At 41.9% G+C, this 26,674-nt stretch overlaps 2 protein-coding genes across 4 annotated transcripts; one reads left to right on the forward strand and one right to left on the reverse strand.

Annotated features, from left to right (window-relative positions):
- The first annotated feature begins 1,186 nt into the window (after positions 1-1,186).
- On the forward strand, positions 1,187-4,624 carry LOC100340720 (prostate and testis expressed protein 3). The gene is made up of 3 exons (XM_002708309.5): positions 1,187-1,317; positions 3,003-3,125; positions 3,994-4,624. Exons 1-3 carry the CDS (start codon positions 1,269-1,271, stop codon positions 4,116-4,118), a joined length of 297 nt encoding a protein of 98 aa, XP_002708355.1. The 5' UTR covers positions 1,187-1,268; the 3' UTR covers positions 4,119-4,624.
- Positions 4,625-15,027: 10,403 nt separating this feature from the next.
- On the reverse strand, positions 15,028-26,305 carry LOC149128591 (prostate and testis expressed protein 13-like). 3 transcript variants are annotated; one of them, XM_089335300.1, is made up of 4 exons: positions 26,114-26,292; positions 25,964-25,987; positions 25,410-25,550; positions 15,028-16,243 (listed from the first exon to the last, which is right to left on the reverse strand). In XM_089335300.1, the coding sequence occupies exons 1-4, from the start codon at positions 26,169-26,171 to the stop codon at positions 16,212-16,214; spliced, it is 255 nt and encodes an 84-aa protein (XP_089191426.1). In that variant the 5' UTR covers positions 26,172-26,292; the 3' UTR covers positions 15,028-16,211. The 3 variants fall into 3 exon arrangements, with proteins under 3 accessions (XP_089191426.1, XP_089191432.1, XP_089191420.1); XM_089335306.1 differs by lacking the exon at positions 15,028-16,243 and adding an exon at positions 22,756-24,588 and having other exon boundaries at positions 26,114-26,305; XM_089335294.1 differs by lacking the exon at positions 15,028-16,243 and adding an exon at positions 22,756-25,098 and having other exon boundaries at positions 26,114-26,272.
- Between the last annotated feature and the right edge of the window lie 369 nt (positions 26,306-26,674).

The following is a 26,674-nucleotide window of genomic DNA, read 5'->3' on the forward strand; positions in this document are numbered from 1 at the left end:
AAACTGCTGCACAACTCTGGCTTCTAATTAATATTTTAAAAATAGTAGGTTCAGGGTCCAGTGTTGTGGCATAGCAGGGAAAGCCACCACCTTTGATGCCAGCATCCCATATGGGTGCTGTTTCAAGTCCCAGCTACTCCATTTAATCCCGCTCCTTAGTTATGCACCTGGGAAAGCAGTAGAAAATGGCTCAAGTATTTGGGTTCTTGCACTCATGTGGAGGACCTGGACAAGGTTCCTCGCTCCTGGCTTCAGTCCGGCAGAGTCCTGGTCATTGTAGCCATTTGGTAAGTAAACCAGTGGGTAAAAAAATATCTCTTGGGGCCAGTGCTGTGGTGCAGCAGGCTAAAGACCCAGCCCACAGCACCAGCATCCCATACAGATGCTGGTTGGAGTCCCAGCTGCTCCACTTCTGATCCAGTTCTTGTATGTACTTGGTAAAGCAGCAGAAGATGGCCCAAGTCCTTGGGCCCCTGCACCCATGTGGGAGACTCAGAAGAAGCTCCTGGCTCCTGGCTTTGGATTGGCTCAGCTCCAGCCATTGTATCCATTTAGGGAGTGAACCAGCAGATGGAAGACCTCTCTCTCTATGTCTCTCTTTCAAATAAATTAAATTAAATTAAATTAAAAAAGATTCTCTCTCTCTCTCTTTTTTTCTCTCTCTCTCTCTAACTCTGCCTTTCAAATAAAAACAATATTTATCTCCAGGGCCAGGTGCTGTGACACAGTGAATAGAGCCACTATTTGGAATTTCTACATCCCCTATTGGAGTGCCTGGGATCAAGTCCTGCCTCAGTTTCCTGATGATGTAGGAACCCTGAGAAACAGCCATTCATGGATCAAGTAACTGGGTCCCTGCCACTCATGTTGGAGACCCAGATGGAATTGCAGGCTCTAGGCTCTGTCCTGCCCCAGGCTCAGCTCTTGCTGGCATTTAGGGAGTAAACTAGTAGATGTAAGTTCTCTCTCTCTCTCTCTCTCTCTCTCTCTCTCTCTTTCTCCCTTTCAAACAAATAAATATATAAAAATTAATAAGCATTGAAGAAATTTTTAAAAAGTGGTTCAGTGTTTTTACTATCATTATTCTCCACGTGATGAGGACAGCCAATGAACTTGAGGTCCAAGGAGAACATTGTGTGACTGGTACCCCTTAGGCATGAATGGTAACTAGCCTATGATGAAGGATAAACTTTCTGTCCTGGAGCTCAAGGATCTGAGCTGGCAGCCCGTGGCTTTTTCTCTTCCATACAAGAGACTTCTGCGTCAAGATGAACAAACACATCTTGCTGCTCTTCTCTCTCCTCTGCCTCACTGTGGGTGAGTCCCAGACCTGAGACATGAGCTCCATTGGCAAACTCTAGGGAACCCCGGGAGAATTCCACTTGTTCCCACAAAGTACTGAACTTTAGCCACATTTATGAGACAGGGGAAGACAGCCTGCAAAATTCTCCCGCTGCCTTCCCTGCCACTTTCCATTCTTTCTAACATGTTACCATTCCCTCCCAGGTAAGTAAGCCTCTTCCACTGCCCCTTCATCCTGTTTCCTGACCCTCTGTTCCTAATACTCCCTATCATCCAAATCCCTAGCAAGATTTTCCTTGGGTCATTTTCCCCATCCAAAATCTGTATCCCATCTATTGAGGGAGTTTGTCAGTCTACTACGAGTAATTTTGTGGTTTGTTTTAATGCTGGAAATTAACTTTTGATGGACTTTTTCATGAGCTTTATATTATATCAGGCAAATTCTAGAAGAGGAAAAACTAGTTGCCTTGGAATCAGATATATTTTTTTAATGTCTTAAATTCTCTGTACCTTTGGTTGCTCATTTGAGAAGGTGTCACTAATTGTGCCATAATCCAAATTCTTTACTTAGATCCAGTTTGAAGTTCAAAATAGCACAATATGTCACCTAACAATACCTAAACAGAAGCAATATACATAAAAAAAAACCCTAAAGTGTAGAAAACTCTATAATAATAACACTGGCTAGGATAAAAATAAGTCACTCACCATCATTATCACATTCATGTGTCTCCACAGCCCTGCCAAGTAGTCTGGGCCAGCATTAATAGTACTGCTTTTAAGCTAGAGAAATCAACCACAGGGAGGCTACATTTTTGCTTGGAATTATCTGCATTAAGAGAGCTGAAGTTCAAGGTATGAAATCAACCTAGTGTCCAATAGTGCAATAACTGATCAAGAAAATGTGGTATTCATACACAATGGAATAGTACTCAGAAATAAAAAGAAGAGAAGTCTCATTTGCAGCAACTGGATAGAACTGGAGGACATCATGTTGAGAGAAACAAGTGAGGCACAGAAAGACAAACACCACATGTTCCCACCTTCATGTGGAAGGTGCAAATATTTTTTTATGCTATTCAATATATGTAAACTAGAAAAAAAAGCTGATCTCAAAAGAGTAGAGCACAATAGTGGTTACCAGGGCCTGGGAAAGGTGTCAGGGAGAGAGGAGTGGTTAGAGGGTACACGATGCTCATGGAGACGAGGACCAACAGTTACTATTCTTTAGCAAAAAAGAACAACTGTGGTTGGCAACAATTGATTGAATATTTCAAAATAGCTAGTAGAAAGGATTTTGAATGTTCCCAACACAAAGTAATGGTAAATGTGTTAGGTGATAACAGGTATGTCAATTACTCTGATCTGTTCATTACATGTTCTATGCAGGTATTGAAATTTCACAGTATATACCACATATGTACTCTCTATGTATCAATTAAAAATAAAAGTATATTTTAAAAATAATAATAAAAGGCTGACGTTAGGACCAGGCTACTTTCATTTGCACAAAGACACTTTCTGTCCATCACTGTGGGATGAAGAGTAGGTCACAGCTTCAACTGTTTACCACCTATTTACTCCACACCAGCTTGTCATCCACCCACCCCACATCCCTCCACCCCAAGCCTGAATATTTTCAACTACATCCCAAGTCCCTGCCTCTGCTTGGTCTCACATCAGATCTGTGCTTTCTCCAGCAGTGACGTCACTGATTTGTGTAACATGCCACCTTCGCACACAGACAGACCGCTGTAGAAGAGGCTTTGGTGTCTGTACTGCTCAGAAACACGAGACATGCATGATCTTAAAGATCTTACAGGGTAAGTGAGAGGGCTAGAGGTGCTATGAGATTCTTAGAATTCTTTCAAAAGGACTTCAGCAATGTTATAGCTCAGACTGAGGCCAAAGCAGAGGAAGAAATCAAGTGTGGAATGCAACTGAGTGCAGGTAATTCAAGTTCCTGTTAAATGCAGATAGACCAGTACTGGGACTACCAGGCAGGAGCACAAAGCTGGGAATTCTATATTCCCAATAAAACTGACCAAATAGCTGGCCGGCGCCGCGGCTCACTAGGCTAATCCTCCGCCTTGCGGCGCCGGCACACCAGGTTCTAGTCCCGGTCGGGGTGCTGGATTCTGTCCCGGTTGCCCCTTTTCCAGACCAGCTCTCTGCTGTGGCCAGGGAGTGCAGTGGAGGATGGCCCAAGTGCTTGGGCCCTGCACCCCATGGGAGACCAGGAGAAGCACCTGGCTCCTGCCATTGGATCAGCGCGGTGCGCCGGCCGCAGCACGCCAGCCGCGGCGGCCATTGGAGGGTGAACCAACGGCAAAGGAAGACCTTTCTCTCTGTCTCTCTCTCTCACTGTCCACTCTGCCTGTCAAAAAAAAAAAAAAACTGACCAAATAGCATTTGAATTTGAAGACACTAAAGCACTAATTGCTAATCTTCTAGCAAGAAAATAAATAAATAAATAAATCAGCTACACAAGGTGGTGAGGGTTCTTGGCGAACCCAAACCTGCTATAGCTAGCCAGTGATTTCTGCAACTCTCTGACTGCATGCTCTTGACAAGTGTCAACTGAGAAACCATTCATCTACCTACCCTGATGCCTGATTAAATGTTCAAGTTTGACTTGCCTTGGAAGATCTGGATCATCAGCTTTTCCTCTATGATTCTTTCTTATTACAGATGGTGTTCTCCAGCTATCATACATGGTATGTCAGAAGTTCTGCAGAGAACGGACATATGAGCACAACAACCGAAGCTTTGTTCATAAATGCTGCAACTCCAATTATTGTAACTACAAAACCTAAGATCTTTGCCCTCCTGAGGTTTCAGTGTATAATGTCACAGATGTTGCTCACCCATCACACTTCACCTGCCCCAGCTGCCTGGTCTGACAGTACATCTGCTATCTCCTTAACTCAGTCATCCTTTCTGATACTGTCAGCCTGGTCCTGCCCTTGGTCAGGGGATAATGGTTCTGAACAATTGGATTTCTTCTATGGAAAAGTTTGAATTTCCATACTCCAAGAAGCCTGCTTTCAAGAGTCCCTACACAGTAAGATTTAAAACAGGACGGTTTTACAATCTTTCAATTAGCTGAGGTAGTTGAGATGAATTAGAAAGGCTTCGGTTGTGGCCAGGGAGTGCAGTGGAGGATGGCCCGGGTGCTTGGGCCCTGCACCCCATGGGAGACCAGGAAAAGCACCTGGCTCCTGGCTCCTGCCATCGGATCAGCGCGGTGCGCCGGCTGCAGCGGCGGCCATTGGAGGGTGAACCAACGGCAAAAGGGAGGACCTTTCTCTCTGTCTCTCTCTCTGTCCACTCTGCCTGTCAAAAAAAAAAAAAAAAAAAAAAGAAAGGCTTCGGTTAAAAATTTCAAAGATTTGTAACTAAAAATTGCATGTATCACTACAATGATTAAACAGAAAGAGCAACAAAGTAGACGGCATACAAAGAAAACTGTCTCATGGACACAACTATTCCCACTAGTGGAAATCATTGTGATTTTATTGACATTTACAAAGCACATCCTTAACATACTTCAGTAGGAGACAGAAAATAAGGGACTTCCTGTCTCTGTGACATTCACAACTCCTACAACCACTGTGTTCCTGTCATGACACACATTTAAGGTTCATCACAACTCTCACTTCTTTCCTCTCCTTCCCTAATCTTTCCTAATTCCTTTCATCCTTGGCCTTCCACTTCCATCATCACCTCTCCATTGCTATATAAGCTCTTCCTCTGGGAGCAGAAAGGCTTCAAAGTTTTGCTCAGTGGCCCCTGTGGTGTAGAATTTAGAGTGGGCTGTCTTTCAGAGGGCCTCAGCTGTAGAGTAAAGTAGGCCATACACAGTCGAGATCCCCTCAACTCAGGGAAGCCTTTCCAAGCCTTGAGGAACTGACTGAGACTTTTTTTTTGTCCTTTGCTGCCTATCTGTAATTAATAAATTTGCTTTGCATAACTTTTGTGTGGGAGTGTTTTGTCCCAAAGGACTCAGACTAATAGGAAACCTGTGCATGCTAGACCTAAGTAATAGCCCAGGATGTGGTGGAAAGTAGTATGTGGACTCCTGTTTCTGGAGAATGGCACAGAAGTGATTGTTGCTATTGTCCATTCAGTGATAATAGGTATCACGCTTCCATCTCCAAAGAATCATTTGCCTGTTCTTGAACTTATTATAAATGAAATTAGACAGAAATTATTCTCCTCAATTAGATTCTTTCATCACAACAATATTTTTAGGATTATGCATGTTATTGCTTATATCAAAAGTGTTAAATTTGTTAAATCTCTTCTCTTATTGATGGACATTACATAAGTTGTTTCCAGGTTTGAGCTATTTTGTGAATAAAGCTACTAAGGATGCCCTTGTGTAAGTCTTTTAATGGACATACACATGAATTTATCTTGAGTGGCAATTAAGCATAAAATTTATGAATCATAGTGTAGGAATATTAATAACTTTAAAAGAAATTGTTCACTAATTGGGCAATGTGGTGGAATTCATTGCACCCATTTACAGTCCTACCAGCACTGTGTGAGTGTTCCAGCTACCACACACATGTCATCACCAATTATCATCATTTAAATTTTATCTATTCTAGTGGAGTGAAGTGTTATCTCATATTTTCCTGATGATTGTGTTGAACAGCTTTTCATACTTCAGATTAGAGAAGAATCCACTCATATTTCCTTCTAATATTGTTGATTAATTACCATTTATAGGCTCTATTTTGAATTTATCTCTGAAAGAAACTACTGCAATTCTGTATATATTTCCATATGGTTCTCCAGTTGTCCCAATAATACTTATTAAAAGTTCATATTTTCCCACAAATTTACAATGCTTCTTTTATGATAGCTTAAATTGCCATTGCCATTTAATTCTAATTCTAAAATTCAGTAAAAATTCTCTCCCCATTTCTCCTACCTGACAACATAGGCAAAAGCAAACTCAGAATGGATTAGAGGCTGACTAGAAAAAGTACTAGTACTCAAACAGTATTTTTCACTTTATGTTTCTGTGTGGGAGCAAACTGTTGAAATCTTTACTTAATATATGCTAAACTGATCTTCTGTATATAAAGAGAAATGAAAATGAATCTTGATGTGAATGGAAGGGGAGAGGGAGTGGGAAAGGGGAGGGTTGCGGGTGGGAGGGACGTTATGGGGGGGAAGCCATTGTAATCCATAAGCTGTACTTTGGAAATTTATATTCATTAAATAAAAGTTTAAAAAAAAATTCACACAACAATTTAGATCATCAAGTAAATCTTTTCAAGAAGTTACCTTCTCCATTTATTAATATACTAAAATCATATTATTTTCCTTATAGAGGCTTTTTGGTTTATTTGTTTTTGAAAATATGAACATTTAAATATTTTGATTTATATAAAGGGAACAAATTTCATGTATTTCATATATACAGTTTTAAGAACATGATACTTTCCACACTTCTGCCTCCCTTGTTACCACTCTCCCTCCTCCTCCCTTTCTTATTTTTCTTTAAATTTTTGCAATGACATACTTTCAATTTACTTTATAACCACATGCTTAAACCACAACTAAATGATGAATTCAACAAGTAAGTAAGTAGAAAAACCACTATTACAGAGGAGTATAGACAAAGACTATAGACAAATAAGGGAAAACATATGATAATGGTCTTTTGGGGACTGCCTTACTTCACTAAGCATAATGGTCCCCAATAACTTACATATATCTGGGGTGCAGTATAATATTTCAATACAATGTGTAGTGATCAGATTTGAGTAATTAGTGTGTTTATCATCTCAAACATTTTTCATTTCTTTGTGTTGGGAACATTGAGAAACTTCTCTGTTACCTAGTCTGAAATATAGAATTTATTATTATTTTTTGTTTTTTTTTAACTTTTATTTAATGAATATAAATTTCCAAAGTACAGCTTATGGATTACAATGACTTCCCCCCATAACATCCCTCCCACCCGCAACCCTCCCCTTTCCCACTCCCTCTCCCCTTCCATTCACATCAAGCTTCATTTTCGATTCTCTTTATATACAGAATATCAGTTTAGCATACATTAAGATTTCAACAGTTTGCTCACACACAGAAACATAAAGTGAAAAATAATAGATGATTTTTTAAATGATGATGAAATCAGATCAGACCTATTGTCATGTTTAATCCCAGTGAGAGTCAAGTAGGAAATTGATAATTTTTTTTTTCAGAAGATCAGTATAGTATACATTAAGTAAAGATTTCAACAGTTTGCACCCACATAGAAACACAAAGTGAAATATACTGTTTGAGTACTCGTTATAGCATTAAATCTCAGTGTACAGCACATTAAGGACAGAGATCCTACATGAGGAGTAAGTGCACAGTGACTCCTGTTGTTGACTTAACAAATTGACACTCTTGCTTATGGCATCAGTAATCTCCCTATGCTCCAGTCATGAGTTTCCAAGGCTATGGAAGCCCTCTGAGTTCTCCGACTCTTATCTTGTTTAGACAAGGTCATAGTCAAAGTGGAGGTTCTCTCCTCCCTTCAGAGAAAGGTACCTCCTTCTTTGATGACCTATTCTTTCCACTGGGATCTCACTGACAGAGATCTCTCATTTAGGTCTTTTTGTTTTGCCAGAGTGTCTTGGCTTTCCATGCCTGAAATACTCTCATGGGCTTTTCAGCCAGATCCGAGTGCCTTTAGGGCTGATTCTGAGGCCAGAGTGCTGTTTGGACATCCACCATTCTATGAGTCTGCTGTGTATCTCGCTTCCCATGTTGGATCACTCTCCCTTTTATTTATTCTATCAGTTAGTATTAGCAGGTACTAGACTTGTTTATGTGATCCCTTTGACTCTTAGTCCTTTCATTATGATCAATTGTGAACTGAAATTGATCACTTGGAATAGTGAGATGGCATTGGTACATGCCACCTTGATGGGATTGAATTGGAATCCCCTGGTATGTTTCTAACTCTACCATTTGGGGCAAGTCAGCTTGAGCATGTCCCAAATTGTACATCTCTTCCCTCTCTTATTCCTACTCTTATGTTTATCAGGGACCACATTTCAGTTAAATTTCAACACTTAAGAATAACTGTGTATTAATTACAGAATTAAACCAGTAGTATTAAGTAGAACAGACAAAAAATACTAAGAGGGATAATGTATTAAGTTGTTCATTAACAGTCAGGGAAATGCTGATCAAGTCACCTTTTCTCATAGTGTCCATTTCACTTCAACAGGTTTCCTTTTTGGTGTTCAGTCAGTTGTCACCGATCAGGGAGAACATATGATATTTGTCCCTTTGGGACTGGCTTATTTGACTCAGCATGATGCGTTCCAGATTCCTCCATTTTGTTGCAAATGACTGGATTTCATTGTTTTTTACTGCTGTATAGTATTCTAAAGAGTACATATCTAATAATTTCTTTATCAAGTCTACCATTGATGGGCATTTAGGTTGGTTCCAGGTCTTGGCTATTGTGAATTGTGCTGCAATAAACATTAGGGTGCAGACCGCTTTTTTGTTTGCCAATTTAAATTCCTTTGGGTAAATTCCAAGGAGTGGGATGGCTGGGTCGAACGGTAGGGTTATCTTCAGGTTTCTGAGGAATCTCCAGACTGACTTCCATAGTGGCTTGACCAGTTTGCATTCCCACCAACAGTGGGTTAGTATCCCTTTTTCCCCACATCCTCGCCAGCATCTGTTGTTGGTAGATTTCTGTATGTGAGCCATTCTAACCGGGGTGAGGTGAAACCTCATTGTGGTTTTGATTTGCATTTCCCTGATTGCTAGTGACCTTGAACATTTTTTCATGTGCCTGTTGGCCATTTGGATTTCCTCTTTTGAAAAATGTCTCTTGAGGTCCTTGGCCCATCTCTTAAGTGGGTTGTTGGTTTTGTTTTTGTGGAGTTTCTTGATCTCTTTGTAGATTCTGGTTATTAACCCTTTATCTGTTGCATAGTTTGCAAATATTTTTTCCCATTCTGTCTGTTGTCTCTTCACTCTCCTGACTGTTTCTTTTGCAGTACAGAAACTTCTCAATTTGATGCAATCCCAATAGTTGATTTTGGCTTTGACTGCCTGTGCCTCCCGGGTCTTTTCCAGAAACTCTTTGCCTGTGCCAATATCTTGAAGGGTTTCTCCAATGTTCTCTAATAACTTGTCGGAGTCAGGTCATAGATTTAGGTCTTTAATCCATGTTGAGTGGATTTTTGTGTAAGGTGTAATCTTGCTTCAACTTCTGCACGTGGAAATCCAGTTTTCCCAGCACCATTTATTGAATAGACTGTCCTTGCTCCAGGAATTGGTTTTAGATCCTTGGTCACATATAAGTTGGCTGTAGATGTTTGGGTTGATTTCTGGTGTTTCTATTCTGTTCCATTGGTCTATCCTCTGTTTTTCTACCAGTACCATGTTGTTTTGATTACAACTGCCCTGTAGTATGTCCTGAAATCTGGTATTGTGATGCCTCCGGCTTTGTTTTTGTTGTACAAGATTGCTTTAGCTATTCGAGGTCTCTTGTGCCTCCATATGAATTTCAGCACCATTTTTTCTAGATCAGAGAAGAATGTCTTTGGTATCCTGATTGGAATTGCATTGAATCTATAAATTGCTTTTGGGAGAATGGACATTTTGATGATATTGATTCTTCCAATCCATGAGCATGGAAGATTTTTCCATTTTTTGGTATCCTCTTCTATTTCTTTCTTTAAAATTTTGTAATTCTCATCGTAGAGATCTTTAACGTCCTTGGTTAAGTTTATTCCAAGGTATTTGATTGTTTTTGTAACTATTGTGAATGGGATTGATCTTAGCAGTTCTTTCTCAGCCGTGGCATTGTCTGTGTATACAAAGGCTGTTGATTTTTGTGCATTGATTTTATATCCTGCCACTTTGCCAAACTCCTCTATGAGTTCCAGTAGTCTCTTAGTGGAGTTCTTTGGATCCTCTAAGTAAAGAATCATATCATCTGCAAAGAGGGATAGTTTGACTTCTTCCTTCTTGATTTGTATTCCTTTAATTTCTTTTTCTTATCTGATGGCTCTGGCTAAAACTTCCAGAACTTTGTTAAATAGCAGTGGTGAGAGTGGGCATCCCTGTCTGGTGCCAGATCTCAGTGGAAATGCTTCCAACTTTTCCCCATTCAATAGGATGCTGGCCGTGGGTTTTCCATAAATTGCTTTGATTATATTGAGGAATGTTCCTTCTATACCCAGTTTGCTTAGAGTTTTCATCATGAAAGGGTGTTGAATTTTATCGAATGCTTTCTCTGCATCTATTGAGATAATCATATGGTTTTTCTTCTGCAGTCTGTTAATGTGGTGTATCACATTGATTGTCTTGTGCACATTAAACCATCCCTGCATACCAGGGATAAATCCCACTTGGTCTGGGTGGATGATTTTTCTGATGTGTTGTTGTATTCTCTGGGCGGGAATTTTATTGAGGATTTTTGCGTCTATGTTCATCAGGGATATTGGTCTATAATTTTCTTTCAGTGCTGCATCTTTCTCTGGCTTAGGGATTAAGGTGATGCTGGCTTCATAGAAAGAATTTGGGAGGATTCCCTCTTTTTCGATTGTTCTGAATAGTTTGAGAAGAAATGGGATTAGTTCTTCTTTAAATGTCTGGTAGAATTCAGCAGTGAATCCATCTGGTCCTGGGCTTTTCTTTGTTAGGAGGGCCTTTATTACTGTTTCAATTTCTGTTTCAGTTATGGGTCTATTTAGGTTTTCTATGTCTTCATGGTTCAATTTTGGTAGATTGCATGTGTCCAGGAATCTATCCATTTCTGATAGATTTTCCTGTTTGCTGGCATACAAGTCCTTGTAGTAATTTCTGATGATTCTTTTTATTTCTGTGGTGTCTGTTGTTACATTTCCTTTTTCATCTCTGATTTTATTGATTTGGGTCTTTTCTCTTCTTTTTTTAGTTAGTTGGGCCAATGGAGTGTTAATTTTGTTTATTTTTTCAAAAAACCAGCTCCTCGCTTGGCTGATTTTTTGTAATTTTTTTTGAATCAATCCTGTTGATTTCTTCTCTGATTTTAATTATTTCTCTTCTCCTACTAGATTTGGGTCTGGTTTGCTGTAGGTTTTCTAGATCCTTGAGGTGAATTGAAAGCTCATCTATTTGGTGTCTTTCCAATTTCTTGATGTAGGCACCTATTGATATAAACTTTCCTCTTAACACTGCTTTTGCTGCGTCCCATAAGTTTTGGTATGTTGTGCTGTTATCCTCATTTACTTCCAGAAAGTTTTTGATTTCTCTTTTGATTTCTTGAATGACCCTTTGTTCATTCAGGAGCATGTTGTTCAATCTCCACGTGTTTGCATACTTTGAAATATAGAATTAATTGTATTTTTAAGATCTCATTCATTTGAAAGTCAGAGTTACAGGGAGAGAGAGGGATAGAGAGTTCTTCCATCCACTGGTTCACTTTTAAATGGCTAAAATGGCCAGGGCTGGACTACCAGGCTGAAGGCAGGAGCCAGGATATGTATCCAGGTCTACCATGTATGTGCAAGGGTGCAGGATTTGAGCCATCCTATGCTGCATTCCCAGGCACATTACCAGGGAGTTGGATTGTAAATGGAACAGCCAGAACTCAACTGGTGCACATATGGAATGCCAGCATCGTGGGCAGTGGCTTAACCAGTTACACCGCAATGGTAGCCCACAGAATTAATTGTGTTTTTTTAAAGATTTATTTATTTATTTGAAAAGCACCATTACAGAGAGGGGAGAGGTAGGGAAAGAGATTTTCCTCTCTCTGGTTCACTCCTCAAATGGCTGGAATGGCCAAGAATGGGCCATGCCAAAGCCAGGAGACAGGAGCTTCTTCCAAGTCTTCCATGTGGGAACAGGGGCCCAAGTACTTGGCCAATTGTCCACTCTTTTCCAGGCATTGTTTACAGGGATCTGGATAACAATTGGAGCAGCCAGATCTTGAACCAGCACCCATATGGAATGTGAACATTGCAGGCGGAGGTTGAAACTTCTTCATTTTTAAATTTTATTTGAAGTATACAAATGTCATGCATTTCATACATATACTTTCAGGAACATAGTGATACTTCTCACCCTACCCTCCTTCCAGCCAGGCTGATTCCTCCTCCCACTCCTATTCCCACTTTAATTTTTACAAAGATCTAGTTTCGATTTACCAAATACTCATAAGATTAACCCTACACAAAGTAAACAGTTCAACAAATATCAAGAAGAAAAAATACACTGTTCCTCAACAGTTGAGACAAGGGCTGTGAGTAACCATCGAATCTCAAAATGTCAGTTTCCTCCTGGTCTCCCATGCAGGTGCAGGTGCCCAAGTACTTGGGCCATCCTCTATTGCCCTCCTGGGCCACAGCAGCGAGCTGGACCAGAAGAGGACCAACCGGGACTAGAACCCAGCGCCCATATGGGATGCCGGTGCTACAGGTGGAGGATTAACCTAGTGAGCCACGGTGCCAGCCCCAAATCGATTTCTTGGGAAAAAATTTTCATGCATGTAGTGTATGATTTTCTTTAGTTCATGGACGTGCTTCAGATTCCTTTTGAATAATCCTATGATTAATCTTTTGAAGTCCATTTCAGGCATTTCATCAATCTCTTCATCTTCATATTCTAATATTGAAATGTTGTGTTCCTTTTTTTGGGGGGGGGTCACGATGCCTTCCTTATTCTTCTTTCTTAAATACCTGCATTTATTTTTAAGCGTTTGTGGAGTTACTTGTGGTTTTTCTTTTCCTCTGATGGCTTTTCTCTTTGAAATATCTCTGTGGCTTAATGAATATCTACACTTTCAGTGAATACCAAGAGGTGTGTGCTGAGTGTGGCCCAGGAACTCTGGTCAGTGCTCTAGGGTGTGGCAAGTACACAGGTAACACACAAGTTGGGTGTTTTAGATCTCCTTTGTAAACAGAAGAGGGGAAATGGTTGCCTCTGTTGGTGGGATCACCCCCTCACCTCTTCTCCTCCAATCTGAGCAATACCCAGGTGTTAGCTCCCATTGGGTTCCACACTCATCTGCACTGCCATATGAACTGCAGAAGTGATCTACGCAGTCCTTACTCTAAGCAAGGTCCCCATTGCATTAACCCACTGTAGGCAACCAAAGAGTTCCAAGAGTGTGGAGCCACAGCCACCGATGTCCCTGGGCAAGCTACACCCTGCACCCTCTTATGCAGCTGCTGTGGGGAGCAACTCGGACTATACTGTTACTGGAATTAAGACTTATTCTATGCATCTGCTCTCCCACAATATGGCGCTGGGAGAGAAGAAAACAGCTTCTGCACAGCTGCCTCCAGTTCAGCCAATAAACTGTAGGACTTGCTCCTGATTGGAGGAGAGCAGCGTACTCGGCGTGTGGGCAGCCGAGTTGGGATTGGCAGAGGAGGACTATAAAGGAGGAGAGAGACAGCATGCACCAGGAACATCTAAGGGGAACATCTGAGGGAACACCTGTGCAGCCCCCGAGAGAGCCGGCCGGCGGAGTGCCGCTCCCCTGCGGAAGTGGGGAATGTGGCAGGGGGAACCGCCCTTCCACGGAGGTGGAAGGGACAGTAGCCAACCCGGGAAGAACCAGCAGCAAACCCGGGGAGGGCCGAGCAGATGAAAGAACAGCGCAGGGTCCAGTGTCGTTCCTCCACGAAGAGGGGGGGCGACAGCTGCTGTCTCCCCACAGTCTCAGCACACAAGGCTCTCTTGATCACTAGATGTAGAGATTCTGCTTTGTTCTGCCAGCCTGTCCAGTCCACAGAGATGCAATGTTTCCTGAGCCATCTCCATGTAGGTAGCTTGAGCCCCAAAGCCTGTAGTATGTTGGGAGCCTGGGGGTGTCTCACAGTCCTACGTGGGTGCCCAGCCACCTGTCAATCCTCACATCCATGCACAAAGTCAGTGGGGACTGTGAGTTTTTCCTTCCACTAGAATCTCTTTATTACAAGCATATACAAGAGCCACTGGCTGAATCTTGCCCTCTCCCTGCTACTGCCACCAGTACTGTTAAGAAGATGCATCCTGTCTTAGCCAGGTGCCGTGCGCATGCTCAAAGGCTTCCTCAGCTGATGCCCAACCCCAAAATGACCCCTGCCCTCTCTCAGGCAGGCAACAGCACCGTGGTGGGGATGTTGGGATGAGATAAATGTACCCCTTTTACTTCCACTGGACAGGGGTTACCACTAAGGCTCCAGGCCAGATGCACTCCACACTCTCTCTTTGGCTTGATTGCTGTGGGTTGCAAAAGTAGTCTGGTTTCACCTCCATCTCCAAGTTGCCACCCACTCCACTTCTCAGCTGCTGCACCCGTGTGTTGTGTCTGTGTTCAGGCCATACATCCGCACCTTCCACACAGTTCCATTGTGCTCCTCTTCCCTTTGTAGAATATCCACTCAGTTTTTCTCTCTAATTCTCCCCTACGAGTGCAGTGCTTACACTTTTTTTTTTTTTTACTATTTATCCCCAGCCTAGCACTATATATCGTTCCTTATTCCACCATCTTCACCTACTTCCCATACTTACCTTTTCAGTCTGTATGTATTTTTGTTGATGAAGTGGATTTCTCATAGGTAAGAAATAGATGAATCTTGTTTTTTAATCTGTTCTGACACCTCTTTTAATTGGAGAATTTAGGCCATTTACATTCAGGGTTACTATTGATAAGTAACAACTTGGCCCTATCTTTTTTCTGTAAATCTTCCTATTCTTTACTTCAGATTTTCCTTGTACTTTTACTGAGAGAGTTTTCTGCTTGCACATTCTTTCATAATGATGATTATCTTTCTATGTTTCTGTGCATAGCACATCTTTAAGCATCTTTTGGCTTAAGGCTGGATGAGTGTTGACAAATTCTTCCAATTTCTGTTTGTATGGAAGGCCTTTATTTCACCTTCATTCATAAATGAGAGCCCTGCAGGATACAATATTCTGGGTTGACAGTTTTTTCTCTTAAAACTTGGACTGTGTCCTGCCATTCTCTACTAGCCTGTAGAGATTCTGATGAGAAGTCAGCTGTGAGTCTACTTGGTGAACCTCTGAATATAATCTGGCATCTCTCACTTTCATATTTTAGAATCTTTTTTGTTTTGCTGGGGAAAGTCTGACTACAAAGTGTTGTGGCGAAGATCTTTTCTGGTCATGTCTATACAGAGATCTATGTGTCTCTTGTACTTGGAAGTCCATTTCATTCTGCAAATTACAGAAGTTTTCTGTAATGAATTAACTGAATAGGTCTTCTAATCCATTCTCACTTTCCACATCTTTAGGAACTCCTAAGTCCCATATGTCCTGTCGTTTGATAGTATCCCATAAAACTCCAACACTGGTTTTAATTTTTCTAATTTCATCTTCTTTTTTTCTTTTCTGTTTTTTTTTAACTGAAAAATTTGGAAGATTTGTCTTATAGCTCAGATATACTTTCTTCTGCCTCACCAAGTTGGCTGTTAAGGCTTTCTACTGTATTTTATTTGACATATTGAATTCTTGATTTCTAATATTTCACTCTGATTTCTCTTTAAAATATCAATTTCATGGGAAAATTTTTCACTCATGTCTTTATGGATTTTTTTGTAGTTCATGCATTTGCTTTGGATTTCTTTTGAGTGATACTGTGATTGATCTTCTGAATTCCATTTCAGGCATTTCATCACTCTCCTCATCCTTGCAGTCTAATACTGAAATGTTGTTGTGTCACTCTTGTGGTGTCATGTTATCTTCCTTGTACTTACTGAATTTTTGCATTTATTTTTAGGCATATGCAAGATAATTATTAGATTTTCCCTCTGATGGCTTTTATCTTTCAACTGTGTATCTGTGGTTTAGTGGAATGTCTGCACTTTCAGTGAATACCCAGAGGTGTATGCTGGGTGTGGCCATGGGTCTCTGGTCCATGCTCTAGGGTGGAGTACTCAGAGTGACACCCAAGTTGGGCGTGGTAGATCTGTTAGCAGAAAGAAGGAAGGGTATTATCACCTCTGTTGGTTAATCACATCCTCACGTTTTCTCATCCAAAGTGATCAGTTACTGAGTGTTAGCCCACAATGAGTGCAATAGTCATCTGTGCTGCCACATGAACTGCACGAAGTATCTGCACAGTCCTTTGTGTGAGCATGGATCCTACTGAAATGACCAACCCCAAGCATACTATCATGTTTCATCTCATTTCTAGTGCTGTTAGCCAATCACAATTAAAATGATTTCTTTACAGTCACATGACACACCAGAGTACCTGGGTTTAATTTCTGACTCCATGTTACGGTAAATGCAGACCGTGAGAGACAGTAGTGAATGCTCAAATAACTGGGATCCTGTCACCCATAGTAGAGACCTGGATGGTATTCCCAGCTCCTGAATTTTGCCCTGGCCTAACCTCATATTAACTGTAGAAGGGACTTGGGTCTCTCTCTCTTTCTCTCCCTCTCTCTTTCCCTCCCTCTCTTATTCTCTACATGTGTGTGTCCAGAAATTCAATAAACTTTTTTGAAAGAGATTTCTTGGGGCTAGCATTGTGGCACAGTGGGTTAAACTGTCGCCTGTGATGCTGACATCCCACATGAACGCCTGTTTGTGTCCTTTTGCTCTGCTTCTGAGAGATTGGTCACATTCTCTCTCTCTCTCTCTCTCTCTCTCTCTCTCTCTCTCTCTCTCTCTCCTCCTTCCTTCCTCCATCCTTCCCTCTCTCCTTTTCTCTGTAACTCTCTATTTCAAATAAAATAAATATTTTTTAAAAATTACTTGGGGTTAGGCGGGCGGCGCGGCGCAATAGGCTAATCCTCCACCTGCGGTGCTGGCACACTGGGTTCTAGTCCCATTTGAGGCACCGGATTCTGTCCCAGTTGCCCCTCTTCTTCCAGTCCAGCTCTCTGCTGTGGCCCGGGAGTGCAGTGGAGGATGTCCCAGGTCCTTGGGCCCTGCACCCCATGGGAGACCAGGAGGAAGCACCTGGCTCCTGGCTTCAGATCAGCACGGTGCACCAGCCACAGCGCACTGGCTGCAGCGGCCACTACAGGGTGAACCAATGGCAAAGGAAGACCTTTCTCTCTGTCTCTCTCTCTCTCTCACTGTCCACTCTGACTGTCAAAAAAAAATTTCTTGGGGTAAGAGTCAGGTACTTCAGTTAAGTAACCACTTCAGATACTTACATCCAATATCTGAGTGCCTAGTTCAAGTCCCCACTACTCTGATTCTCACCAACTTCCTGCTAATGCACAACCTGGGGGAGGGGGCAGCAGATGATGGCTCATGTACTTGGAGCCCTACCAGCCACCTTGGGGATCAGGATTTAGTTCTGGGCTCCTGGTTTTGGCCTGGCCCAGCCCTGGGTGAGACCAGCATTTAGGGAATGAACCAGTGGATGGAAGATCTCTCTTTGTCTCTCTGTCTCTCTTCAATTCCAACCAAAACAAAAATTAATAAACAAAACTTTTAAAAATTGTTTCTGTCTTATAAAGCAGTTGATTTCTCTTTGTAATGAACACTTGTTTTGGAGGTAGGTTCTTTGACATTATGTGAATGTTTCATTATCTACCCACTTTCAATAATTATTGTCCAAATTTATTAGTGTTTCTCAATCAAATTAACTCTTACAGTGATTGTTGTCTAATGGTGATTTTCCAGTTCCAATATTCCTTCTAGGCTTTTTAAATTGACATTTTATAATAAGGAAACAAAAGGCTTTCTGTTTACATAACTTATTTATTTGTTTTAACTATGAACTAAACATTCCTATTTTGTGCAATGGGTTCTGATTGCTACGATAACAATTTTCTAGGATTATATTTATTATTTTGAAAGTGACAAATACACACACAGAGAAAGACAGACCTTCCATCCTCTGGTTCACTACCCAAATGGCCACAAAAGCCAGAGCAGGGAAAGGCTAAAGCCAGGAGTCAGGAGTTTCTTCCTGGTATCCCAGATGGGACCTGGACCATCCTCCACTACCCTCTGAGCCACATCAGCTGGGAGCTGGACCAGAAGTGGTGCAGCCAGGACTTAAACCAGCACCCATTTGGGATGTCAGCAATTCAGGCAGAGGCTTAACACTCTATACCACAGTGAAGGCCACAGATCACACTTATTTTGTTACTTAATTTGGCCAATGAGCATCATATCCCTTCAAGCTTTCTTCTGGGTTATTTTTGTCTTTGAAATAAAAACAGTAACAATTCAAAAATTCCCATCATAGTCAAAGAAAGATGGAAATATTTTTGAACTCTTCCCATTTCAGCCATAGTCAAATCTTCCAGGCTCACTTCGAGCCTTCATTCCAAGGAGAAAAGCCCTAGTTGTTTTAAGCAGGAAAAGCTGTTTAGAAATCAAAATATAAGTGCTCCCTGTGCTCATTGATACTTGAGTATTACTGTTCTAAATTTTTTCCATGATCCAAGTTAAAAAAACAAGTGTTCACACACACACACACACACAGAATATATTATAGGGTTTTTTGTCTTTTCATCTTGATAAGCCCTTTAAAAAATACTGAAAAAGTGTAAAGCCATTATTTAATGATACTAAAAGGATAAAGATTAATCCAGTTTTGATGTTTAGTACTGGGGCCTTTGAGAAGAGCTTAGATTAGATTAGGACATTAGTGTGGAAGCCCCATGACTAATACCCAAAGGTTTCATAAGGAGAGATATAGACACACATGTGCACTCCCTGTATACTTCCTTGTGATGTTGTGGGCCACGTCAGGATTCTGCCAGACAGAACATCATCACCAGAGGAAGAACCAGTGGGGCTTGCTCTGAGAAGCTTCAAAACTTGTAGACTAAAATAAATATCTAGTTTTTATAGAAGTATTTCTTTTTCATTATTTTTAATGTTATTCATTTATTTGAAAGGCAGAGTAACAGAGAAAGGTAGAAATACAGAGAGGGTGAGAGAGATCTTCCATGATGAAAAGTTGACAAATGCAGTTTTGTTATCATGAAAAAAGTTTTAGTGTTATTTTTCTATAGTCACCGTTATTTTTTTTCCTGTAGTGCTTTTCTTTTTTTCTTTTTTCTTTTTTTTCTTTTTTCTTTTTTTTTTTTTTTTTTTTGACAGGCAGAGTGGACAGTGAGAGAGAGAGACAGAGAGAAAGGTCTTCCTTTGCCGTTGGTTCACTCTCCAATGGCCGCCACGGCCGGCGCGCTGCGGCCAGCGCACCGCGCTGATCCTATGGCAGGAGCCAGGAGCCAGGTGCTTTTTCTGGTCTCCCATGGGGTGCAGGGCCCAAGCACCTGGGCCATCCTCCACTGCACTCCCGGGCCACAGCAGAGAGCTGGCCTGGAAGAGGGGCAACCGGGACAGAATCCGGCCCCCTGACCGGGACTAGAACCCGGTGTGCCGGCGCCACTAGGCGGAGGATTAGCCTAGTGAGCCGCGGCGCCGGCCTCTGTAGTGCTTTTCTATAGCTATTCTAGTTGTTTTTATTCCTGTAACAATTTCTGAGAGTTCATAAACTACAAGACTGTCTGTAATAATTCCACTGGAAAGTTTACAGAATTAGTATAGTTATCCCAAGCAAAACTACAAAGCCAGTCAACACAGAATTAATTCTGTTATTTATTTATTTATTTATTTATTTCAAATGCAGAGTTACAGATTGAAAGCAGGAAGAAAGAGAGAGAGAGAGAGAGAGAGAGAGAGAGAGAGATCTTCCATCCACTAGTTCAATCCCCAAAGGACGATAATGACCATGGCCGGGCCAGGCTGAAGCCAAGAGCTAGGAGCTTCTTCCAGGTACCCTACATAGCTGCAGGGCCTCAAACTTAGGCCATCCTCCACTGCTTTATCATGTCATCAATAGAGAGAAGGATCAGAAGTGGAGCAACTGGGACTCAAACTGGCACCGATAAGGGATGTGGGGCACTACAGGCCATTGCTTAAACTGCGATGCCACAGCGCTAGGTCCCAAGAATTATTTTTTAAAAAGATTTATTTTATTTATTTGCATGACAGAGGGACAGATAGACAGACAAGGAAAGAAAAAGTGAAACAGACCTTCTATCTGCTGGTAAACTCCCAAAATGGCCAAAACTAAGCTGGTTGATGGGTCTTGATCAGCTCTCCCACGTGGGTGCAGAGGCCCAAGAAATAGGCCATCCTCCACTGCTCTCCTAGGCACATCAGCAGGAAGCTCGATCGAAAAAGAGCATCAAAAGCAGAGCAGCTGCAACTCAAACTAGTACTCCAATGCTAAAGGTTGCCAGTGCCACAGACAGTGGCATTAGCCACTCTGCCACAACCCCAGGCCTCACCCCAAGAATTCTAAGGAAGGCACCTGCAGCCTCTTACCTAAAGCCTCTTCACAATTTCCACTCAGTGTTTCTCCTAGGGCTGTTTTCACTGGCCCCAAAAATTTGCCTTAAAACCACATCTAGGCCGGCGCTGCGGCTCACTAGGTCAATCCTCCGCCTAGTGGCGCCGGCACACCGGGTTCTAGTCCCGGTCGGGGCGCCGGATTCTGTCCCGGTTGCCCCTCTTCCAGGCCAGCTCTCTGCTGTGGCCCGGGAGTGCAGTGGAGGATGGCCCAAGTGCTTGGGCCCTGCACCCCATGGGAGACCAGGATAAGTACCTGGCTCCTGCCATTGGATCAGCGCGGTGCACTGGCCGCAGCATGCCGGCCGTGGCAGCCATTGGAGGGTGAACCAACAGCAAAGGAAGACCTTTCTCCCTGTCTCTCTCTCTCTCACTGTCCACTCTGCCTGTCAAAAAAAAAAAAAAAAAACACATTTAGGCCGGTGCCGCGGCTCACTAGGCTAATCCTCCGCCTTGCGGCGCCGGCACACCGGGTTCTAGTCCAGGTTGGGACGCCAGATTCTGTCCCGGTTGCCCCTTTTCCAGGCCAGCTCTCTGCTGTTGCTCGGGAGTGCAGTGGAGGATGGCCCAAGTGCTTGGGCCCTGCACCCCATGGGAGACCAGGAGAGGTACCTGGCTCCTGCCATCGATCAGCACGGTGTGCCGGCCACAGCGCGCCAGCCACGGGGGCCATTGGAGGGTGAACCAACACCAAAGGAAGACCTTTCTCTGTCTCTCTCTCTCACTGTCCACTCTGCATGTCAAAAAAAAAAAACCCACATCTAAATGTGAAGCCACATGGTTGAAAGCAATAAAAATAATTTTTGTTCTCCAAGTTATTCTTGTCATAGTGGGTAGCACCCCAGCAGCTTCAACCAGGCATTTATCCAGTGTGCATTTAATAATAGTCTGATGGCACATTTTGGAAACTTTAGCCAAGATTTTAGAATCAAGAACATAGACAACAAGATTAAATGTGGTAAGCCCTAGGTAATATGTTTCCAGATGAAGTCTACTGGGATTATGGAGCCTGTTTCTGATATTGTAAGACAACCAAGACTTCTGCAAAATTGAAATCAACAGTTTTGTTATGTGTTTCCTTTTTTTACAGTAGGGTTTGTGATTTACTTTTCACAACTATTCTCCCTTTTTTTTAACTTTTATTTAATCAATATAAATTTCCAAAGTACAACTTTTGGATTTTAGCAGCTTTTCCCCCTTAACTTCCCTCCCAGCCACAACCATCCCATATCCTACTCCCTCCCCTATCCCATTCTTCATTAAGATTCTTTTTCAATTATCTTTATATGCAGAAAATCAATTTAGTATATACTAAGTAAAGATTTCAACAGTTTGCACCCACACAGAAACAAAAAATATAAAGTACTGTTTGAGTACTAGTTATACTGTTAATTCACATAGTACAACACCTTAAGGACAGAGATCCTACATGAAGAGTAAGTGCACAGTGACTCCTGATGTTGATTTAACAATTGACACTCTAATTTATGACGTCAGTAATCACCTGTAGCTCTTGTCATGAGCTGCCAAGGCTATGGAAGCCTCTTGAGTTTGCCAACTCCAATCTTATTTAGACAAGGCCATAGTCAAAGTGGAAGTTCTCTCCTCCCTTCAGAGAAAGGTACTGCCTTCTTTGATGGCCTGTTCTTTCTGCTGGGATCTCACTCACAGAGATCTTTCATTTAGGTCATTTTTTTGCCAGAGTGTCTTGGCTTTCCATGCCTGAAATACTTTAATGGGCTTTTTAGCCAGATCCGAATGTCTTAAGGGCTGATTCTGAGGTCAGAGTGCTATTTAGGGCATCTGCCACTCTATGAGTCTGCTGTGTATCCTGCTTCCCATGTAGGATCATTCTCTCCTTTTTAATTCTATCAATTATTATTTGCAGACACTGATCTTATTTATGTGATCCCTTTGACACTCAACCTGACACTATGATCAATTATTTTTTTGTTTTTTTTTTTTCCAGTTCTTATTTTTTATTTTCCTTCATCTATAAATAAGTTATCTTTTGGGGGGGGGAGTCTACATTTCTTTTTTTTAACTTTTATTTAATGAATATAAATTTCCAAAGTACAGCTTATGGATTACAACGGCTTCCCCCCCATAATTTCCCTCCCACCCACAACCCTCCCCATTCCCGCTCCCTCTCCCCTTCCATTCACATCAAGATTCATTTTCGATTCTCTTTATATACAGAAGATCAGTTTAGCACATATTAAGTAAGGATTTCAACAGTTTGCACCCACACAGAAACACCAAGTGAAAACTATTGTTTGAGTACTAGTTATAGCATTACATCACAATGTACAGCACATTAAGGACAGAGATCCTACATGAGGAGTAAGTGCACAGTGACTCCTGTTGTTGACTTAACAAATTGACACTCTTGCTTATGGCATCAGTAATCACCCTAGGCTCTTGTCATGAGTTGCCAAGTTCACCGACTCTGATCATATTTAGACAAGGCCATGGTCAAAGTGGAAGTTCTTTCCTCCCTTCAGAGAAAGGTACCTCCTTCTCTGATGACCTGTTCTTTCCACTTGGATCTCACTCCCGGAGAACTATGATCAATTATTAACTGAAAATGATCACGTTGACTAGTGAGATGGCATTGTTACATGCTGCCTTGTTGTGATGGAATTGGAATTCCCTGGCACGTTTCTAACTCTACCATTACGGGTAAGTCCAAGTGAGCATGTGCCAAACTGTACATCTCTTCCCTCTATTATTCTCACTCTTATATTTAACAGAGATCACTTTTCAGTTAAATTTAAACACCTAAGAATAATTGTGTGTTAATTAAAGTGTTCAACCAATGATATTAAGTAGAACAAAAAATACTAAAGGGGATAAAGTAGTGGCTTTACCAGTTTGCCTTCTCATCAACAGTGGATTAGTGTCCCTTTTTCCCCACATCCTTGCCAGCATCTGTTGTTAGTTGATTTCTGTATATAAACCATTCTAACCGGGGTGATGTGAACCCTCATTGTGGCTTAGATTTACATTTCCCTGATTGCTAGTGATCCTGAACATTTTTTCATGTCTCTGTTGGCCATTTGGATTTCCTCTTTTGAAAAATGTCTATTGAGGTCCTTGGCCCATCTCTTAAGCAGGTTGACAAAACTCTTTCAATAGATAAAAATACTTAGCTATGATCAATGGGAACATCGAATGCAAGATAATTGTGGAATATTTTTGAGGATAAGTAGCTTTCACATCAAAACACAGAGTAATGAGTTGATGATGAGCCAAGTGCCAAGAGCTCTCCTGATATATTAAGCATTTGCCATGACAGCAAGGAAGGATGATTAGAAACACAATGGTCTGGAGTGGTGGAGTCAGGAATATGTGGTCAGTACAGTTTCCCAAAAATGCTGACAAGTTCAGTCACTCACAAGTGAAGTGCATTGACTCTTCCTGTCACTTAACTTAGAGAATGCCTTAAATTTCATATTGACTTTCCCAAACTCCTGCTTAATACAAGCCCCTCTTATAGCCCTGCCAGATAACTCTTTTACTGTCATCTCAAATATTTCTCCTCACATTTCCTGTGATTTCTTGACCCTATATTTCTATCCAGTCTGCTTTCCTCTCATATTCTCCCAGAAGATCTACCAGGAAAATACTTTATTCCCACTGTAGCAGACGTTAGAATTTTGCTTTTAGGCTGGCGCCACAACTCACTTGGCTAATCCTCTGCCTGTGGCGCCGGCACCCTGGGTTCTAGTCCCAGTTGGGGTGCCAGATTCTGTCCCGGTTGCTCCTCTTCCAGTCCAGTTCTCTGCTGTGGCCTGGGAAGGCAGTGGAGGATGGCCCAAGTGCTTGGGCCCTGCAACCGCATGGGAGACCAGGAAGAAGCGCCTGGCTCCTGGCTTCAGATTGGTGCAGCGCGCCAGCCGTAGCGGCCATTTGGGGGATGAACCAATGGAAGGAAGACCTTTCTCTCTGTCTCTCTCTCTCACTGTCTAACTCTGCCTGTCAAAAAAAAAAAAGAATTTTGATTTTAGCCCAAGTTTAGCATTAGAAAGTAATGTTAAATAAGGATTGCCAGAAGGCATCAGATAGGAAATACTGAGAATCAGCCAGGAGTAAAAATTGCTATTTGGTGACCTATGACTTTACCTTTTTCTATTGGATCATGCACACTGGAAAGATAAAGCATCTGTAAGTAGAACTACTGGAGTAGAGAAGAAAGTAGAGTCTAGGCTTTGAGAAAAAACAATGTTGCTTTTGGGGAAAGAAAGATCCATGACTTCAGGGAGATACAGGCTAAAAATCATAATTGTTTTTTATATAATTATGACTATTAATACGTATCAAGTTTTTCACTGACCAGTTTTGAAACCTCTAAATTATTTTTGCCATCATTACACTTATCTCTATCAGTGCAGCAATGGGTTTCTCTCAAGAGGTCATGGTATAGTTGTTGCATTCCTTCTTCACAAGGATCACAACTCAGTATTGTATAACGAAATAGGTATGTACCTAAAGAGAGGAAAAGCAAATGTGACCACCTTGCCTCATCTCATCATTTTCCTAGGAATGGCTTCTATCCAGAATCTCTTCAGGTTTCTATAGACAAGAATGGACCTCAAGACTGTGTCTAAATCTCATTTATGTCACCCTAGATATAACCAGGCAAGACATCTGCCTCCCGTGTAGCCCCCTTGCCCAAGTGTGTCTGGAGAATCCCAATTCCTAACCTTCTCCCATAAACCCAGGTTCCCACTACACCTTGATTGTCAGTACTATGGGCACCACTGATGATATGTGTGTCTCTCTGCAACCCTGCTTACCTGAAAGGCGATGAGAATAGTAATAGTGACTTGTGGCACAACTCCTGTTATTCGAGGAAAAATTAAATTTCCAGCAACTTTTCATGCCACCATGGCATTTGACTCCATCAAAGTGATCACATTCATTGCAAAACCGAATCCCTAAATAAAGAGGAAATGTGTAAAGAAAAGCTCTAAGGAAAGTAATCATACCCTACAGGCATACCCCCTGAGTAAAACACTTAGACTATGGTGGCACAGACATGCCAAAAGTAAGTGGGCACTCCACTGAACTTATGTTGTATTGTCCCTTAACTGGTAACAACTATGACCAACACATCCGCAGAAGGAATCAAGGACACACCAACCCAGGTATGGGGATAGAACCAAGACAGAGGAGTAATCAATGAAGAGAGTAGACTGTAAACAGTAAAGAGAGAAAGGGGCAGAGGGGAGAGAGAGAGAGAGAGAGGGAGAGAGGGAGAGAGTGAGAGAGAGTGTGTGCAAAAACTAAGGGATGATCCCTCTCGCTGTGGCGTTATTTATCTAAGAATTGCAGGTCTGCTACACCATACATTTGCTTGTCAGGACTCTGTCTCCTGTGAAGAGAAGAAGAAAAGTTCTCCATCAATAATTTTACACAAACATAAAAGCCTTATGTAGAATCCACTTTCTTCCTCCCCATACATTCTCTTGTCACCCATCCCTGCATCCCTTTTTCTCACCAATGAAGAGAACTATGAATATGCCCAGAAGAAACAACCGGAACATGTTGGAGCCCATTTTTGAGAAGGTCCTAGCGGTAGATTCCAGCTGTATTTATTCCCATCACCTGCCCTGAGGCATCCCCATAGAGTCAGACAGTCATAAATTTCAGATCAAACCACCTAATCCTCTCTACGACGTTCTCAGAAGAGGGTACATCCTGTCTGAATTCCTCCTGTCTGAATAGCTGAATTCCTCCAGCTATTTGGCACTCAGCCCACTGAGACACCACATGTCAATTTATTAATCTATCCCAAGAGATTAACTTTCTTTTCTATAATCTTTTTCCTTTCTACAGTCTTTCTGTTCTGCTTTAGGGGTCATTTCTCCATTTGATAGTCTTCACAAATGGGTCTAATTCTACATGCACATGACATCCTTTCAAGTATAACAGATCCAGAGTCACCGAGCACCTGCAAGTGAGCGACTTAGTCCCATTCAGCACACAACAGCACCCTGGATGCTCAGCTTGGTGTGCCCTCCATCAGGACAACATGCCTCACACTGCGTGTGGCCTCGGG

Source organism: Oryctolagus cuniculus, chromosome 1, assembly GCF_051225735.1.
Source record: "Oryctolagus cuniculus isolate XC-2025 breed Fujian yellow rabbit chromosome 1, ASM5122573v1, whole genome shotgun sequence".
NCBI lineage: Eukaryota > Metazoa > Chordata > Mammalia > Lagomorpha > Leporidae > Oryctolagus > Oryctolagus cuniculus.

Coding starts and splice junctions, on each gene's coding strand:
- LOC100340720 (XM_002708309.5), top strand. CDS start 1,269: ATGAACAAACACATCTTGCTGCTCTTCTCTCTCCTCTGCCTCACTGTG. Junction 1,318..3,002: donor TCTCCTCTGCCTCACTGTGG/GTGAGTCCCAGA, acceptor TGCTTTCTCCAG/CAGTGACGTCACTGATTTGT. Junction 3,126..3,993: donor GATCTTAAAGATCTTACAGG/GTAAGTGAGAGG, acceptor TTCTTATTACAG/ATGGTGTTCTCCAGCTATCA.
- LOC149128591 (XM_089335294.1), bottom strand. CDS start 26,171: ATGGGCTCCAACATGTTCCGGTTGTTTCTTCTGGGCATATTCATAGTT. Junction 25,551..25,963: donor CAGAGTCCTGACAAGCAAAT/GTATGGTGTAGC, acceptor CTCTTTATTTAG/GGATTCGGTTTTGCAATGAA. Junction 25,099..25,409: donor CTATTCTCATCGCCTTTCAG/GTAAGCAGGGTT, acceptor TCCTCTCTTTAG/GTACATACCTATTTCGTTAT.